Raw genomic sequence first — 16,937 nt, 5'->3', positions numbered from 1 at the left:
CATAATTGGAGCTGTAATTGTGATTCCGAGCCATGTTATAGCAGCCTCAGCTCTTCTTCTGGCGGCTTGAAAACCAGCCCCAATGCTGTGTGGTGTGCTGTAAATAAAGCCATTCTGTGTTTCAGGAATGTCCACATTCTCCCAGGCCATGTCATTCATGGACCAGTAACCAGTGTAGGAAGAATCGGGTTGGGGTTCTGATTTTTCTTCTAGTTCATCTTTAAAACTTTCACTGGCAGGTTTCAATGTATGAGTCACAGAAGTGGACTGAATTTCACTCAAATGCGAGGTGACATGGTCATATGGCTTATCAGTAAGACAAGGAAGCATATCATTAGATACAGTTCCTCGTCTAGCCGTGGAATAAATAATTGTCGATGTCTCGTGGCTCCAGTAAACTGAGAAGTCTTCGTCAGTTGTTGTTCTACTAGTAGAAACAACAGTGACAGTTTTTCCTGGGCCCAGTAAATTGATGCCATTCTTGCTTGACCCATGCTGTCAAAAGGTTTGGTCTTCTCTGAACCCAGGAATTCAATATTTAGCCATTCTCTCTTATTTAGGGCATAAATACTTCTTACAGTTAGCCGTGGGGGTGCACAGGGAGAAAGCTTGAGCTCTGAAATGGCAGAATCCTTTCTTCTGTGCTCAGGTCTCTCTTGCACCATTTCACTGCAAGAGCGCAAACCAATGGAACTGGGTCCATGACTCTCATAAGTCACTTCATCATCATCGTTGCTTCTCACATTTTTTTCTGTCTGAGCCGATGCGTGCACAGATGTATATTGTTGCAGAGCTTTTTCAGCTATATATGATGCAATATGTGGAAAAATATTTTCCACATTCTCACAGGCCATGTCATTCATGGACCAATAGCCAGTGTTGGAAGAATCGGGTTGGGTTTCTGATTTTTCTTCTGGTTCATCTTTAAAACTTTCACTGGCAAGTTTCAATGTATGAGTCACAGAAGTGGACTGAATTTCACTCAAATGCGAGGTGACATGGTCATATGGCTTATCAGTAAGACAAGGAAGCATATCATTAGATACAGTTCCTCGTCTAGCCGTGGAATAAATAATTGTCGATCTCTCGTGGCTCCAGTAAACTGAGAAGTCTTCGTCAGTTGTTGTTCTACTAGTAGAAACAACAGTGACAGTTTTTTCCTGGGCCCAGTAAATTGATGCTTGACCCATGCTGTCAAAAGGTTTGGTCTTCTCTGAACCCAGGAATTCAATATTTAGCCATTCTCTCTTATTTAGGGCATAAATACTTCTTACAGTTAGCCGTGGTGCACAGGGAGAAAGCTTGAGCTCTGAAATGGCAGAATCCTTTCTTCTGTGCTCAGGTTTCTCTTGCACCATTTCACTACAAGAGTGCAAACCAATGGAACTGGGTCCATGACTCTCATAAGTCACTTCATCATCATCGTTGCTTCTCACATTTTTTTCTGTCTGAGCCGATGGCTGCGCAGATGTATATCGTTGCAGAGCTTTTTTAGCTATATATGATGCAACTTGTGGAAAAATATTTTCCACAACATATGTGAGAGCCACACCAAAAATAGTGTCCATGTTTGCAGAGCAAATGGGTTTAAATAAAGCCAGTGGTTGTGCAGTGGCTGAAAGCCACTTGCTCCACTTACTGTTGGAATCTCTAGTTGGACTGCTGTTAGTTCTGATTGCAATTAAAAGTATTTCTTGTCGTCCTCTGGAGCTTGAATAAAGTCCAAGGTGAAGAAAAGGAGGTAAATATACGCCAAACTGTGCATTTGCTTTGAAAGCAGCAGGAAGGAATGATGAGACTGGAACTTGTTTGGGCTATTTATGCTTATAGGGACATCAAAGGGACAAACAGATGATGACATCACACAGGGTGAAAGCATGCACATGCAACATTCTGTGGCTTTAATCCAGAGAGAGAGAAAAACTAAAACCTTCATGTTTATGAAGTAGTTACATATGAGAGTTTGTGTTGCCAGTATTTAGGTTTGTTTTTATTTTTTTATTATACCAGTGATGGTCTCAAAGCTTCTGGTTCTATTGTGCCATAATGGTCACTTTGAAAGTGTGATGAATTTTGGATGTTTGCCTTCTCTTTACCCTTCTTTTTTTCTCATCCATGTGCTGTACTCATCATCTCTTCTGCTCTTTCCTCCTGTGAGGAATACAGTCAGTATGTGTCAGAAAAGCCAAATTTCTAACCTTTCTGTAACCTTGTTCCTGCATGCCTGTGTATGTGCACAGTTTGAAGAGCAAATGAGAACTCTCTGTGAATGGTACTCATGGCCAATTGTTAATTGTCATTGATCAGTGGTTATTGATCAGTGTCTCAGTCATTATGCAAATGTACTGTTTATAAGGTTGGGGAAAGCTGCATTGAGACTGAAGATGAAGATGAGTGAAGAAAGTTTTCTCCCAACCTTTGTCCAGTTTAACAAAATCAACTTTTTGGGATTGCCCTACAGGATGATTGAAGTGACGGACCACTAGTCTATTGTGCACTGCACACGTGGGTTTGAATCCCATCCTTGTAGCTGTACTTGTGTCTTAAATCTGTTGGGATGCGCTGAATTACATCCTGGGTCACTTCTGTTGTAGTTCAAAGATCAAACACAGGAAGATATCTCAGTATCTCTGCTGAAGAAAAAACATGACTTCATGCACAAATGAAATCACTGCAAATTAAATGAATGAAAGGCTTGGAGGTGTTTACTACTCTCATAATGTTTGTCATTACACATTAAAATTTTTTTGTATAAATAAAAAATTTTTCATGTCGGCATATACTTGAAATATTACATTAAATATTTGTATTATTTTTCTAAATAATACCGAAGTCATTGTTTCTCTTCCATAGAAGTGAGGTGTAGATGATACTGCAGAATAGAAGCTGTCAAAGCGGTGACTGTGGTGTGAGTGCAACTGTGGTGTTATTGCGGTACACATGACTGAATCTTACTGTCAGTGTTGGCAAACTTCTGTGTGTTACGGCCTCTGGCCTCAGGTGGCCCCGCCTTCCTCTATGGAAATCGCAGTGTTCCAGGACTCACGGGGGATTGGCTGGCCCGGACCCGTGCCAACCCTCTTTTATGCAGAATGAAGTGTGCCAGACCACACGGACGATTGGCTGCCCAGGGATCCCGTGATGCTCCAAGAGGCAATCAGTGGCTGATCGTGCCCACCTGTGGGTACAAAAGGCTGGAGGTCCTTCACTCAGTGGCTGCTGCTTAGAACTGAACATGCAGTTTGCCCTTTGTGCCTCCCTCTTCAATCTTTGTTGAGCTTGTTCATATTGCTCAACTTTGTCAAACCTTGGTGCATGCTTGAACTAAGCCTGATTAGAGCTTTGAGCTGCTAGCTGGCTGTGAGTAGAATTTTGTGATGCTGGCCCGCCTTAGTTAACCCTTAGCTTTTATTTTGTGTGCTGCCAGCTTGCCTTAGTTAACCTTTAGCTTTTACTCTTGTCTTTTTTTTTGTCTTTATATAATAATTGTTTGCCCAGTGGTCTGTTGAACAGCCCTGTCGGTTTTCTGTTTAAAGTTTGAAATTAAAACCTTTCTTTACTCAGTTGTGTGTTGGGGGCTTGTGTATGTTACTCCTCCCCTGACGCCTAGGAGAGGGGGTCGTAACACTGTGAGAAAATGAACATAAAAATTGAGCTAACACAAAAGTTAGCCCACCATCATCACTTTAACAGACTAATGAAGAAGCTTCTTGAATGTCACGGATTTCAGTGGAATAAAAACTGGTCTGCTGATCTGGGTCATGGTTATGGTTGATATCCTTCCCGTCACACAGTTAGTACTGCCACTGTAACTTAGTGTTCACAAACCTGAGGTCAATGCCTCAAAGAAGCTTGGTAGATAAAGGGGAAAAGGATAAGAAAGAAAATGCTTGATAAGTTACTGGATTATTTCATCTCTGAAAAGCGAAACAATCAGAAGGAAAAAAGAACTTTTGAACTGTTTACCACTCAAGGCCACATTAAGGACATAACATATGACCAGAGTGAGGAAACATACTCTATCTCCCTGTAAGGATCACAAGTTATTAATATATAATAGGCTGTTTTGTGCCTTTTTTCTTTATCTTACTTTAATTAACCACATTTTGGAAGCCTTTTCATAGCATTTAATGTCATCACAGGGAAACTAATAATGATTGTGTGGACATGTTTTTGAGAAATCCTTAATCAGTTGTCCTCAACCACTGTGAATCATTGGTGAACAACTTTTCTTTTTCTCTTGCTTTATCAAAATGTCAAATGTAAGATAAAAATTCTACTTTTAGGAAAGCTCAGACCTGCTTTGTCATTTTTGGGTTTTTTTTTTAATGTTTTTTCCTTGCATTCTTACAGCTCTGTGTTTTTATGTATCATCTTATACCGCAATGATCGTAACGTATGTATGTTTATTCCTGAACTCCTGCTAGACGACTGGTTCAATCTTCATGAAACTTACCCCATAAACTGGTTTCACATTGTTAGTTAATATGTTTTCCTTCAAATTCTCAACTGTAACGGTCCAAAGTTACCAAGTTTGCAGGTTTGGCAGAAACAGTCCGTAGGGGAGGTTTTTGTTTGATGTGTGGAATAATATAAAGTAAGGGAAAATTCTAGAGAGAAAACTTTTACAAAACAGACAAATGATCATTTTACATAATAAAGATCAAAAGACAAGCATATTCTCTGATGACAAGAGAGATAAAAGTCAAGTGTAAAACCAAAATCCATTAGTAAACATCTGACTAGACCTAGTAATACACCCATGACTGGCCCTCCATGCAAAAACACAAATAGGCTGCTTCAGTACAATTTGCTTGTGTTGGGAGATGAACAGTCCTGACCTTGAAATATCCAATATCAAAGGTTTTCAACACAACTCCCATGAACAATACTGAATAGATCTAAAAATTGTGAATTATATCTCTAAACTGAAATGTATTCATGTAATTTTCCTCTCTGCACAGGGCTAAACCAGGTTTCCTCGCTTCCAGAGTCACAGCTCCACTCCTCAAAGCCTGACCTGAAGCATATACAATGCATTTTATTTAGATTTTGGGTAATGTTGGTTTTTAAATAGACAGTAGACCCCTAACTCACTTGATATTCTTTTTTTCCCCAAACATTTCTCCCCTTAAGTTCTTCAGACAAGAAAGGGGGGGTGAACATCTGTGTGAATAATAGGGTAACCAGTTCCTCCAGTGAGAGGGTGCTGACTTTATCCAGAATAAGCTAGTGTTGCTACAGGTAAAGAGACACATTAAACATATCCCCTTTCAGGATTTAAGAAAGCTGAATGGGAACAGAGAAAAGTCAGTCATCTCAAGATGGATAAACGACTTCTTTCGAGAAACAAAATACTTAAAGGTAAGCCTAATCCAACAATACAGCTAACTAATTAAATACCAAATCCAGAATCCCAGCATAATTAAAACAGACTTAAGCAAAACTCCAGTTTCCAAAGAGCAAATTTAACATTTCATGTCTGAAGACAATATTTTTGCATTTTATTTTGGCAATGCACCACTCAATGGTGTTTTTCAAAGGCACAGATGCCTCCACACAAACCTAAATCTGTAAGACTATAACTCTGTGCAGCAAAGTTGTATCTAACCAATGCTTTTTAATGTTTGAGTTTCATAAGTTTGATTTTTCCCCCAAATCTCCTGAGCTTATCCAGTAGATCAGGTTGTGTAACCTACTTTGTAATTGGTTTCTAAAACCAACATAAGTAGATTACAAAACATGTTTTAAAGGACCACAGCCTTCATGTCAACTCAAGCTTATGTCCCTCTAGGCAGATGAATATCTGCAGTAAACTAGAATGCTCATATTTAACATTTTTATTAAGACTATAAAAGGGAAAAAAAAAAAATCCTTCTGAACACAAGACTCAAAGATACTTTCTGAACTGTGCTTCTTGCAAAGTTGAAGTACAAAGTGACTTTGATAGTTCTCATAACTTAATAAGAGAGCACTCAACAGGAAATAAGACTTATCCTAGATGATGATCTTGGCTCTGAAAATGGTTCCACCCTCCACCCACCCTGGTATCAGTCCAACTACTGAATAACTTCAATGCATAAAGAAAAAACAAAACACAAAATACAAATCTGCCGAGCACCGAAACATGTTTTATTGTTCAAAAGATTAGCCTCATTACTTCCAGGACAGCACAGTGGTATCAGAGTTTTAAGAAAATGAGCATTAAGCATCAGGTCTGCTTCTTCTATAGAGTTTAAAGACAGGCCATCATTAACACACTCAGACTCTTAAAAACAGTCATACTGCAAAATGCATCCTTATCTTAAAGAGACAGGCAAACTATCAAATGTACAAATTTCCTCATTTAAAAGAAAAATTTGTCTATACCATATATTTAGACAATGCTGTAGATTTTATGTTATCTGAAAGGTGTTTAATTGTTAATAATTTTTAAATGTTCAAAAACACGAGTAATACAAAGAATTATTTCTTCTCCAAAGACTGTAGTTCCTGTGGTATTTTTCTGACAGCTTGGAGGACATCTTCAATGTTTACTTTATCTCCAAACTCAATCTCTCTGTGTTCCAAAAGTATTCCCTGCAGGACAAACAGACAAGAGATACTAAACATTGCCTAGTATGATGGCTTCACTCTTCTTAAGAAATTTGTATTGCAATTTATTAGAACCTTTCCAATGACATTGGATTAATGTGAAATTTTTACCTGCTGTCCTTGCCCGATGACAAAGACCCCACCAAGGACAAAACCCTCTCCGAGAACATTTCCCACAAAGCCATTCCTGAAAGCCCTTACGCCATTCATCCACACTCCAACACGCAGGAATGCCAGGAGACCCAACTTCCGCTCACGAGGCCCATAAAAACGTCTCTGCAAGCATATCAGAATGCTTGGTTAATTCATGCAGACCTAAAGGGATTTTTCAGACACCCTAAATGGGTCCAAGTGTATTTGGAAGCAGTTATGCTTAAAAACGGGCCGGATGTAGTTTGCAGATAACTTTTGACCATGGTAGAATAGTTCATTAGAGGAAAATAATAAAGTTTACCTTTTCATCCAAGAAGACTTCCCCCTGAAAGTATGGCCTGAAGTTCTTGACCTCTGTGCCGACATCTTCCTTTACAACAGCGTACAGAGGAACCCCAAGCTCATCCAGCTGGGGTTTCAGAGAGGACAGCTCTGCAGCTTCCTGCAGCCAAAGAGCATTAATAAAGAATCTTAACAGTTAACAACTGCAGTTAGAAACTTAAAGGTACAATTGAGGGGTCATGTTGTATTCATTATATGCACACTGCCCATATTTTAGGTGGTAAGCAGGGATTGTGGGGTCCTGCAACAGTACTTTAGGCACTTTATTGTATTATTACAGGAGGATTATGACTTTCTGTTAATTAAACAATCTAAATACTTATTTGACCACAATTAATTTTCAGGCCAATTTCATGTAATAGAGCCATGTCAAGTGGATGCACTGCAATTATACTGTGCCTACTCTGACGGGGAAAAATAAAATATACTGAGACAATTCTGGGGGCAAGGTGGGCTACAGATTTACATATACATCCTCTTGTGCCTTTTATAGCTTAGATTTAGAGGATTATAACCACACCAGGTTTAAATACTCCAGAACTACCTCAGATTTATGCTACACAAATCCACACTCAAGAGTTCAAGTTACAACAGGCAGACATAGTTGTAGAGTATGTAGATACTTTATATGAAAACTGAACTTCACAGCATTTGAGAGCCACTTTGCTCCTCCAGTGCAGACATTTTCATAGTTTGTATCATTTAATCACCATACCTGAATTGAGACCAAAAGTTTGATGTTGTAGAAGTTGCAGAAGTTATTCATTCTGCAACTTTCTAAACATAACGAATATGTTGCCTTTTGGTTACAACTGACAAGAAATGGAAAATATGTGTATGGCAAACTTTCTCTTTTGTGAAGCAGGCAAAACCAAAGGGCTTAAAGTAATAAGCCAATAGCTCATGATAACCGATTGTCACTGGAACAATACCTCTCTGCACAAAAATCATCCAGGACGCCGGACTGCCATGATAACAGCTCCTGACTTTTCCCACAGAGATTTGGCTTTGAACGTCTTTATTTCTAAGGAGAGAGATTAGGTGAAAGGGTAAAAGTTTAGCAACAGGCTAAATGCGTAACAAATCCCAGTTGGGAGGGAAAAAACGACTTTAAAACAAACTTTTTTATAATTACATGGTTTCTTTGGGTAAACACAGATATGACTCACCTCCCTTCGTGGTCTTGAGTTCAGCCTCCTCTAAATATTTGAGAGTTGCTTCCAGCGGCGGTGTAAGAAATCTGTCAGTGAAGAAATTCATTACACCGGTAACGAGACCACCGACAGTGGCCACAACATTGGTTACGAGTTCCATTACAGCCTCTTTTTGCAGCCCGTTTTTAATTAAAGCATCTCAGCTCCGCTGTTGTTGCGCACTCTCGACCGCGCCTCGTCCAAACGCGCATTTAAATTCCAACTCCAGCTGATCTGCCAGCGTTTCCCAAACCCAGCCTCTCTTGGTTGCAGATACTGATGAGATTGAATACAGCTGTATTTCATCAGCGACGAGAAGGGGAACGCAGATGCGGAAACATTCAATACAAACCAGTCATTATGCACCAAACTTTGCCCTCCTCCTCCTCCAGGCTAAAGGTCACTCAACAGCCTGGAAACTGCAGCGTCATCCAATCGAAATGCCAGCCATGACGAGAATTACTTTGCACGCTTACACAATCAAGCATTTCTATAACAGGACCAATAAAAGCTAATGCAAACTTATATTATCATTACTACTAAAAAAGCTAGTTACAGTTTCAGCTATTGTCTGCTCTAATGTGGGTTGAAGAAGCAGACTATCACATTAAAGGTTTTCTTTAATCGCTTGTATGTCACTCCACATTTCGTTATCTCTGCACAAAGTTTGAGTTAAGGCTGATTTTAAATTCACCTGCTAAAAGGGGGGACAGTATGTGGAATCACCTTTAATCTCAGTTTAACATGTGGATGTGCCATTGGGATTTCTGACACTGCAACGTGACTGGAAGCCAACTGGGCTACTTACACAAGTGTGATGTGGAAACAAGCACATGGACTGGGTTGTTTTCATAACTTTTAAAAATGTCTAGAGTGGATCTTTAACACTGTGCAAAAACAAAAGAGACAAATGAATAAACAATAATAAATTATGTCGGCTCACTATTTGTTGTGTATGTTTTTTATTTACACATTAATAACCATTAATGATTTCAGCTTCGGTAAAAGCTCAGACATGTGATGTGATCAAGCTTGGTCTTTTTCCTCTTCTTGGTCCTGAAAAGCAACACAAAGCTGAGTTACAAATTAATCAGTATTAAGTTAAAGAAATAAATATCACACTTGTCAGAAAATAGATGTAGACACTGGTTCTCAAACACAGACACTGCAGGTGGTCCCTAAATGACCAGAGAGTGGGAATGATATTCCAATAATTTAGAAAAAAATAATGTGATCATGCTATATTTTATTTCACTAAAATTGAAACTGGATATTTTTTAATTGCTAGAAACCAAAAATATTTGCTGGGTGCATGCAAGAAAAAGTTTGAGAACCAACAGATGAGAAACACATTCACTCAGGTCAACCTTCTCCCGGGAGTCTTCCTCGTTAGACAGAGACTTTTCAGGTTCCTCTTGTGAACTCTCAGGTTCCCCGCGCTGCATCGTTTCCTCTGCTGTTACCTCACCCTCAACTGGAGCTGAAGAATCAGTGCTTTCGCTCTTCGGTTGTTCATCGGCTGCCTGAGGTAAAGAGGTGAGAAAAGTTCTGGTTAAGCCTTGTTTTATTATTTCTAGCTTCTGAACAGACCTTTGGTTCTCAAACCCAAAAGTGCTGCTTCCCCTGGGCAAATTTTCCTCATTAATGTTAAAAAAATTAGCAAAGTATTAAAGGGAAACATTGTGCATTTTAAATAAGGTTATGCCACCTTTTCCTGGTCCTTGAGAAGGGGTGTACTTGATTCTTGTGCATCCTGTTCAGATTCAGATGTCTTCTCAGGTTCGATGTCCTCACTCTGTGAAGCTGAAGCTGAAGCTGGCTCCACTTGGATGGCATCTTCAGGTTTGCCAGTTTCTTCTTCATGGGCCTTATGGTGAAGGAAAAGTAAACCAGATTAGATTATGGAGAACATAATAATTCTCTGCTTCTACCTGTGCTCAGTCTGACTGTGTTGTCTCAGAAAAGTTCTTGCTCTTCTCATCTTTATTTGTGTTCCTTGTCTCCTCTGTCCTCCTCTGGCCTGAACTTGAACTCGTCTTCAAATCTCACCACTCTGCTGATCTGTCCTTCATCTTTTCTGGTACTTGAGCCTGCACCTCTTGCTTATTCGATCTGAATATGTGCCAAACTGAATCCTCAGCGCACAGTCTGCATTTAACCTGTTTCACCTTTTCTGTGTCATGAGAGTCAAGGTCAGGAGGACTTTGCTTGCTGTATTGATCTTCTGTTTCATTTGATTTTGAATCACTCCCATCTTGTGTGAGAGTTGACTGTAGTGGGTCAGTCTTCTCAGGTTCAGCAGTTTCAGATTGATCAACCTCCTGCAAAGCAGATAAGAACCACAATTACTAACTAAACTATTTTAGCACCACAAACAAAATCAAGTTGTACCATTTCTTTCTTGACAGTGTACTGTCAAGAAAGAAATGGTACAACTTGATTTTGTTTGTGGTGCTAAAATAGTGATATTTCTTACATTATCCAGGCAAATACGACAAAATTTCTCCTGACCTTATCTTCATCTTGGTCACCTTCCTTCTCTTCGTTTTGGCTGGTAATTCCTTCCTTCTCCTCCTCTTCAGTTTTTTCCTCAACACTATTCGTACTTGGCTCTATTTCTGTTTTTTCTTCTATTTGCTCCATCCTTGTCTCCACTTCAGTTTTTTCATCAGGCTTCTGTTCAGACTCCTCTTTGACCTCTGTGTCCTGCCCCTCAGATAGGGAAGAATGACTGACCTCTGCAGGTTTTCCTTCAGGCGGCTCTGGACTGGTTGCTGCTTTATCTGTGATGTCCACCTGGCAGATCTCAAACCATTTATAGTCAGTGATTTGTAGTTTCTTTCAAAAACCATATAAGGCAAGTCATGCAGTTTTAGAGTGAGCTTGGTAGACTGACCCATCACCAAAGAAAAAAAAACCCCAGAAGCACTCATGGCTCAAAACCAAAAACAACAGAAATGAAAGGGATAATCAGAAAATATCACAGAGACTGCCACCACCTCCAGAAGCACTCATATTTTGAATTCTTATCACCTCCTTTTCAGTGACATTTTCCTGCACTTCAGTTTGGCGATCTTCTGTGCCTTGCTGGTTTTCCAGATCGGATGTGTTTGATTTCCCCTCTTGTACGGGTTTGCTGTCCTCAACGGCTCCTGTTGTGGCTGCGGTGGGTGCTTCAGAATCTGTGGGCTTCTTCTCAGAGAGCTGTCGATGTGTTTATGTTATATGCTTTTAAACAATTTACTTAAAAGTGTTTTGGAGTAATTGGAAGCAAGTGGAGAGGACTGAAGCGAAAATAAGCAACTGGTCATTTTAAAGGATAACAGGAAAAATTAGAAAACATCTTAACACATACTATTTTAAAAAAAATTTGATGTAACAAACACAAACAAATGTTCGGTTAGATTAAAAGTTTTGTGTTTTAAAAGTAGTTTGTGACTCCTCCCAGGTCTCACTGACCTTTTGCTCCTCCTCCCTCAGCTTCGCCTGGTGTAACTCCTCCTCTCTGGCTTTTGCCTGCTCTTTCTCCAGGAGTGCCAGTTTGGCCTTTTTCTACAAATATAATTGTGGTTACAACAAAGACGCTTCTAACTATGAGATAAAAAGCTTTCATCTAGACCTTTTACTCCTTGTAATCCTGAGGCGGCTGCAGATCTCTATAGGCATGCAGGGATCTGTTGGTACTTTCTGAGTCAAGGTAAAAAGGTGACTGGGTTTTTGTTACCTTGGCTCTTACAGGCTTTTAATCTTTCAGCCTGATAAGCTTAGACTGTCTAAGCCTCTTTTATCCTTTATATCAGCCCTTAAAACCTATGTAAGGACAGAGGCTTTAAGGCACTAGTAGTGTGAGCAGAAATAGTTTCACTGCTCACACTTTAACAGCCAGTGGAGGCTTCCAAGAGCTAATCACCTGTTTCACTGTCAACTGTTGTTTACTATAACACTTTTGTAGTTATTATGTTGCTAATATAACTATTTGGATTCTGTTTAATACAGTATACTGCCGCATAAGGCTGATGAATGCTAATAGTGCAACACTGTAAAATACTCCAATTGTTTACTTCACTGAACATAATTTACATTTGAGCACTTGTAGCTTCTTAAACAAATGATACTGATGCTTATTGTTAGTTACAGAACACAAAGACATATTTGGCTTTAGATTGTGACACTTGGAGTGGGAATAAAATTGAATTTGTTGCATTATCTAACAGCATTTCACATTTCATGTGATTATTTCTTTTACTAATTTAGTTAGACTTCAAGAGCACAAAATTTCAACCCAAGTCTATGTACTTTGAGGGCTTCTAACTTGGACAGTTTTCAGATTATAAAGGTCAAATTTAGGTTACAAAGTACAAAAAAAAGAAAAAAAACCCTAGCTGATTCTGAAGGGGTCAAATGGGAGACAGTCATATTAGACAATAAGTTGTGCATGCTACCCCCTACTGACAGGACAACAAAACAGCAAGTTTTATCAGGAAAATTTTTACTTCCACGATGCCGATTCTCATTTTTTTTTTTAAATGTTTCTTAGTGGTACTGATCATAATCTTGAGTCTCCAACAAATAACCAGAAATCTATGCAAAAATTAGGTCTGTTTGCCCCCCCCCCTTATTAATGCCACTATTTACTCATCTTTTGATTCAGGTATTTTTTCTGACTGTGTTGACGTAAGATAGCATGACTTGTAAACTGTAACGGGTGCAGTAATAAATAAAAGAAGAGCTCACCTCTGCTTGGTATTCACGGTTTGAGCTGTACTTGTAAAGCCAGTGAGCCAGATACAGGATCGGGTTCACAGGTCGCTGCTCGGCCACTTCAGCCAGGCCGTCCGCCAGGCACTGTCCCAGGTTTCTTTTTAAATACTCCGAGTCCATGCTTATGTTTTCCCGTCTGAATACCAAAAAACATCATTATATTAACAACTAAAGTAATAAACACATGTATCACTTTTAATAAACACACACACACAGTGGAGGTCAAGTAGCGTCGGTGAACAAGAAGTTTCCCAGCAAATAAAACATTTCGGTCATTTTGGGGTTTTTTTTTGTTAGCGGTTAAGTCAGACTAAGCGTTTTTCCTCTTCTGTTTAATGTCAGTAATAATGTTAGTTTCACACAGTAACTAAAAAACTACAGGAAGACAAACAAACCTATTTCTTCCTGAAAATCCTTGTGTAGTGGTTAGGGCTCCATGGTAACGGTGTCACATTATTAATCTTCCCCTCGGTGTTTTGAATTAGCCAACTTCTGACTGCTACTGCTCTACATACCGCAAATATTCTCCCAGTACCCATACTGATATTTTTAACCTGTAACTGCAGCTTATGCAGTGGAGAACAGTGTGTTATGATTTATGAGTTAATCATCATACATTTGCAAATTTTAAACATATTTTAAGAGCCGCTAAATGACTGTGATTTTTTTACTTTATAATAAATAGTTTACACAACAAACCACGTCACGAAACGTGTATCTGGAATTGCAGAAAATCTGTAAATGCAGCTGTCTGGTACCACGAGCCAACTTCTGTTGTTTAAATGTGTTATAGGCTATAAATAAAAATATATATGTGACAGTCAACACAAAATGGTTTCGACATTTTTCATAGTGCTTGTTTGAGGTGTTTTTAATTTATTAATTTATTTAATACAGTTCAGTGGGCTGACCTTAGAGGATAGAAACTGAGTATCGATCCTACACAAGCATGGATCTGGTAACAATACCAGAACTGGCATCAATACAATCGATATCAATCCTCTGTTTCTTTCAGTGTTTCTTTTATTTGCTGTAAAAGAATTAAGTAAATATCTGCAGCTATAGTTTTACTGTAGCTGCAGATGTATAATACATAAGGATATGTATAAAATATAGAGAAACTCTAAAAATAAACATAGAGTTGTATGAAAAAGTATTTGCCTGCCTTATTTTATTTTATTGTATATTTGTCACATTTACATGTTTCAGATCATTAAATGATTAAACTAAAATATATTGAAAAGTTATGACTTTGCTGTCACTGTTCACTGTAGTCCTGTAATTTGCAATTAGAAAAAATCTTGGTGACTAAACTCCATTATTCATAAATAACAATTCTACAAAATAATTAATAAAATTAATAAAAATTCAACAAACAAAATTTAAATATCAAGACGAAGTCATATATATCAAGACACATGAAACGTCCTGAAAACATTATATATAACTGTGACATTAAACAAGCGTTTAATAAGTACATTATATTTCTGACAATGTGCAGTAACCTAAAACTTAGCTACTTAGATGCATATCTGCACATTGCAGATATTGAAATTTGAGTTCAGTTGCGTTTATCTATTTTTCACTCAGACAAAATACAGACAAACATTTTGAATTCTGTGTGGTGATCTAATCATCCGGTAAGAATGTGACTCAGGTACCTTTATGATAATTCAAATGGCTTTTCAGACCAATTAAGTAACATTGCAGGAGGACAGAAGTAAGACCTCTCTCTCTTGGCTGAACAGCTCCCTCTGAACACCAGACCCAGAGCAGAGGACTGAACATGAGAGTTTTTTTTTTTTAAACATATGATGCTATATATGTAAAAGTTTAGGAGTTTTATTCAGTGAATGCTTTATGACTCCTTATGACTCTAGTGACTCTGATCATAATGTTTCATGGAACAACTCTGCTGGTTCCCATTTTGTGCAGGTAGTCAGTTTTGCCTTTAATAATTATTTAAATAAAGACACTTCCCATTTTGCAACCATAATAAAACGCTTTTGTCTGCAACGCACAGCTGTGCAAGGCAGCAAAACCACTTTGTGAGTTTCGAGAAATGAAATCTGCAGAGAAATGAAACTAGCTGTCGTGGTATGTGGGCTTCGTTTTTTGGCTTCCTTAGTTTATAGAGTTTAGGTTTATCCTAATGGAATAATGATTGTGTTTTTGTTGTGTTTTTTTGTTTCTGCATTCGTTTTCCTATTGCTCCTGTTATTGCTGATTTGGTATCTTCCAAACTAAACACAATTAAATACTAAATTTCAGGGTTCTAAGTAAAGTGTTTGTAAAGTAACACACGGGGGCAGTGTTGCCTCACAGCAGAAAGGTTCGATCTGTATCTGAACTGAATGGTTGCAGCGATAGAAATCGTGTAGTTATGCTTCTCAGTCAAACAGCCATGGTTTTAAGTTGTATAGAATATAAAGGATTTTTGTTTATAATGTCCCTTTTGTTTGTTTTGGTTTCATTTTGCAAAATGGGTTTGTGTATTTCAGTTTCATTGTTAAAAATGTTAGCTTTCCCTAGTGGGTTTTTTGTGGTACCATGCAGTAGTTGTTAGGAGGAAAGTATTAAGAAAATCAAAAGAGATATTATAAATCCAAACCACCACACGTTGAAGGTAACTGTTGCTCAGTGTTTGAGAAAGTTCTGTTCACTCTAATTTTAGGATGTCTTTTATTGCATGATTGAAAATAGATGGTAATTTTGCAGCACACACAGGAGGTGCAATGCTGCCTGAAGATGACTCAATCATTAACTGGATCTACCAATCTCATACCCAAGGTGTCAATTAATACTAAGTTATGTTTAGTATATGTAACCCAGACAAAACCGTGTTATCATCTAAACTTAGCCGCTAGTTGTTATAGACTAAACCTGACTAGTGAGTGGAAGTAAAACTTAAATGGGAAGGGAAAAAAATGAACTAAGTACAAAACATAAAACTCCCAACAGGACATGACGCAGGGCCTCCTGGCTGTTCACTCTGGAAAGTGTCCCCTTTAGACTCAGTTTTAAAGAACATGCCATAAAATTGCTGGACTGTCTCCATTCAACCTCAAGTCCAACTCATGCTGGCCAGACATGAGATATGAGATGTTTTGTCACATTTGGAACATGAGGTGTTGTTATCTGGGTCATAAAGTATCTTGCTCATTTCCCCACAAACCAAAATAATATTGTTAAATATTCATGGTAATTATTCCTTTTTAAAAAGTTGTACTTTTTCTTTTATTAGTAGTCAAGGTTTCAAGGCCTTACGTTGTATAAATGACAGACAAAATACAACCTGAATCACTGATAAAACTTTTAAGCCAGATCCATTTCATCATTTAGGATCATTTTATTTTATATGCTGCTCACTGTGTTCTGAAACTGAGACAGTAAGCTGGCCTGGGAGAGGAGAAGGTGGGAAAATTGTAGCAGGCTCCATTTCCAAGAAACCAATGACACCCAGTTAACATTTGTAATCGCAGGTATCATTTTCCTTGTATAATCATACTACACACCTTTCAGCCAAATATAGCCTTCACATCGACATGAGGGACTTTCACAATCAGGCCCTCTCACTGCATACGCTGACGATTTTTAAACCAAATGTGTTGTTTGTATAATGTGACCCTCCATAAATTTTATAAGAGGTGATATCCTCATATTAATATTATTGTCATTAAACTATGGATGCAGGTTTAATTTGAGTCATAGACGTGGGGGAAACACATTTAAGAAACATTTGATACTTTTCATACATACATTTTTACATACTCATACATTTTTAACATCAGCATAATACATGTTTTGATTTTTTTTTAAAAAAAAGAAAAACACTAAAATCAGTGGTAGTGCGTAGTAAGTCCTTTACTTCTTTCGTGTCTTTTATTGGGGTGC

The 16,937-nt window shown here is 38.3% G+C and overlaps 1 protein-coding gene and 1 pseudogene across 6 annotated transcripts; both read right to left on the bottom strand.

Annotated features, from left to right (window-relative positions):
• Window positions 1-6,111: 6,111 nt before the first annotated feature.
• Window positions 6,112-8,658, bottom strand: LOC116322771 (annotated as a pseudogene).
• Window positions 8,659-9,225: 567 nt separating this feature from the next.
• dydc2 (DPY30 domain containing 2) lies at window positions 9,226-13,538 on the bottom strand. Of its 6 annotated transcripts, none has more exons than XM_031742968.2 (9): window positions 13,439-13,538; window positions 13,017-13,179; window positions 11,742-11,834; window positions 11,316-11,486; window positions 10,794-11,087; window positions 10,451-10,603; window positions 9,991-10,149; window positions 9,650-9,805; window positions 9,226-9,338 (listed from the first exon to the last, which is right to left on the bottom strand). In XM_031742968.2, exons 2-9 carry the CDS (start codon window positions 13,161-13,163, stop codon window positions 9,309-9,311), a joined length of 1,203 nt encoding a protein of 400 aa, XP_031598828.1. In that variant the 5' UTR covers window positions 13,164-13,179; window positions 13,439-13,538; the 3' UTR covers window positions 9,226-9,308. The 6 variants fall into 6 exon arrangements, 5 of the variants coding, with proteins under 5 accessions (XP_031598828.1, XP_031598829.1, XP_039472094.1 ...); XM_031742969.2 differs by having other exon boundaries at window positions 10,794-11,078; XM_039616160.1 differs by lacking the exon at window positions 10,451-10,603 and having other exon boundaries at window positions 11,019-11,087.
• Between the last annotated feature and the right edge of the window lie 3,399 nt (window positions 13,539-16,937).

The sequence above is a fragment of the Oreochromis aureus genome, linkage group 8, assembly GCF_013358895.1.
Source record: "Oreochromis aureus strain Israel breed Guangdong linkage group 8, ZZ_aureus, whole genome shotgun sequence".
Lineage (NCBI taxonomy): Eukaryota > Metazoa > Chordata > Actinopteri > Cichliformes > Cichlidae > Oreochromis > Oreochromis aureus.
This window is presented reverse-complemented; position numbering and strand designations above follow the sequence as displayed.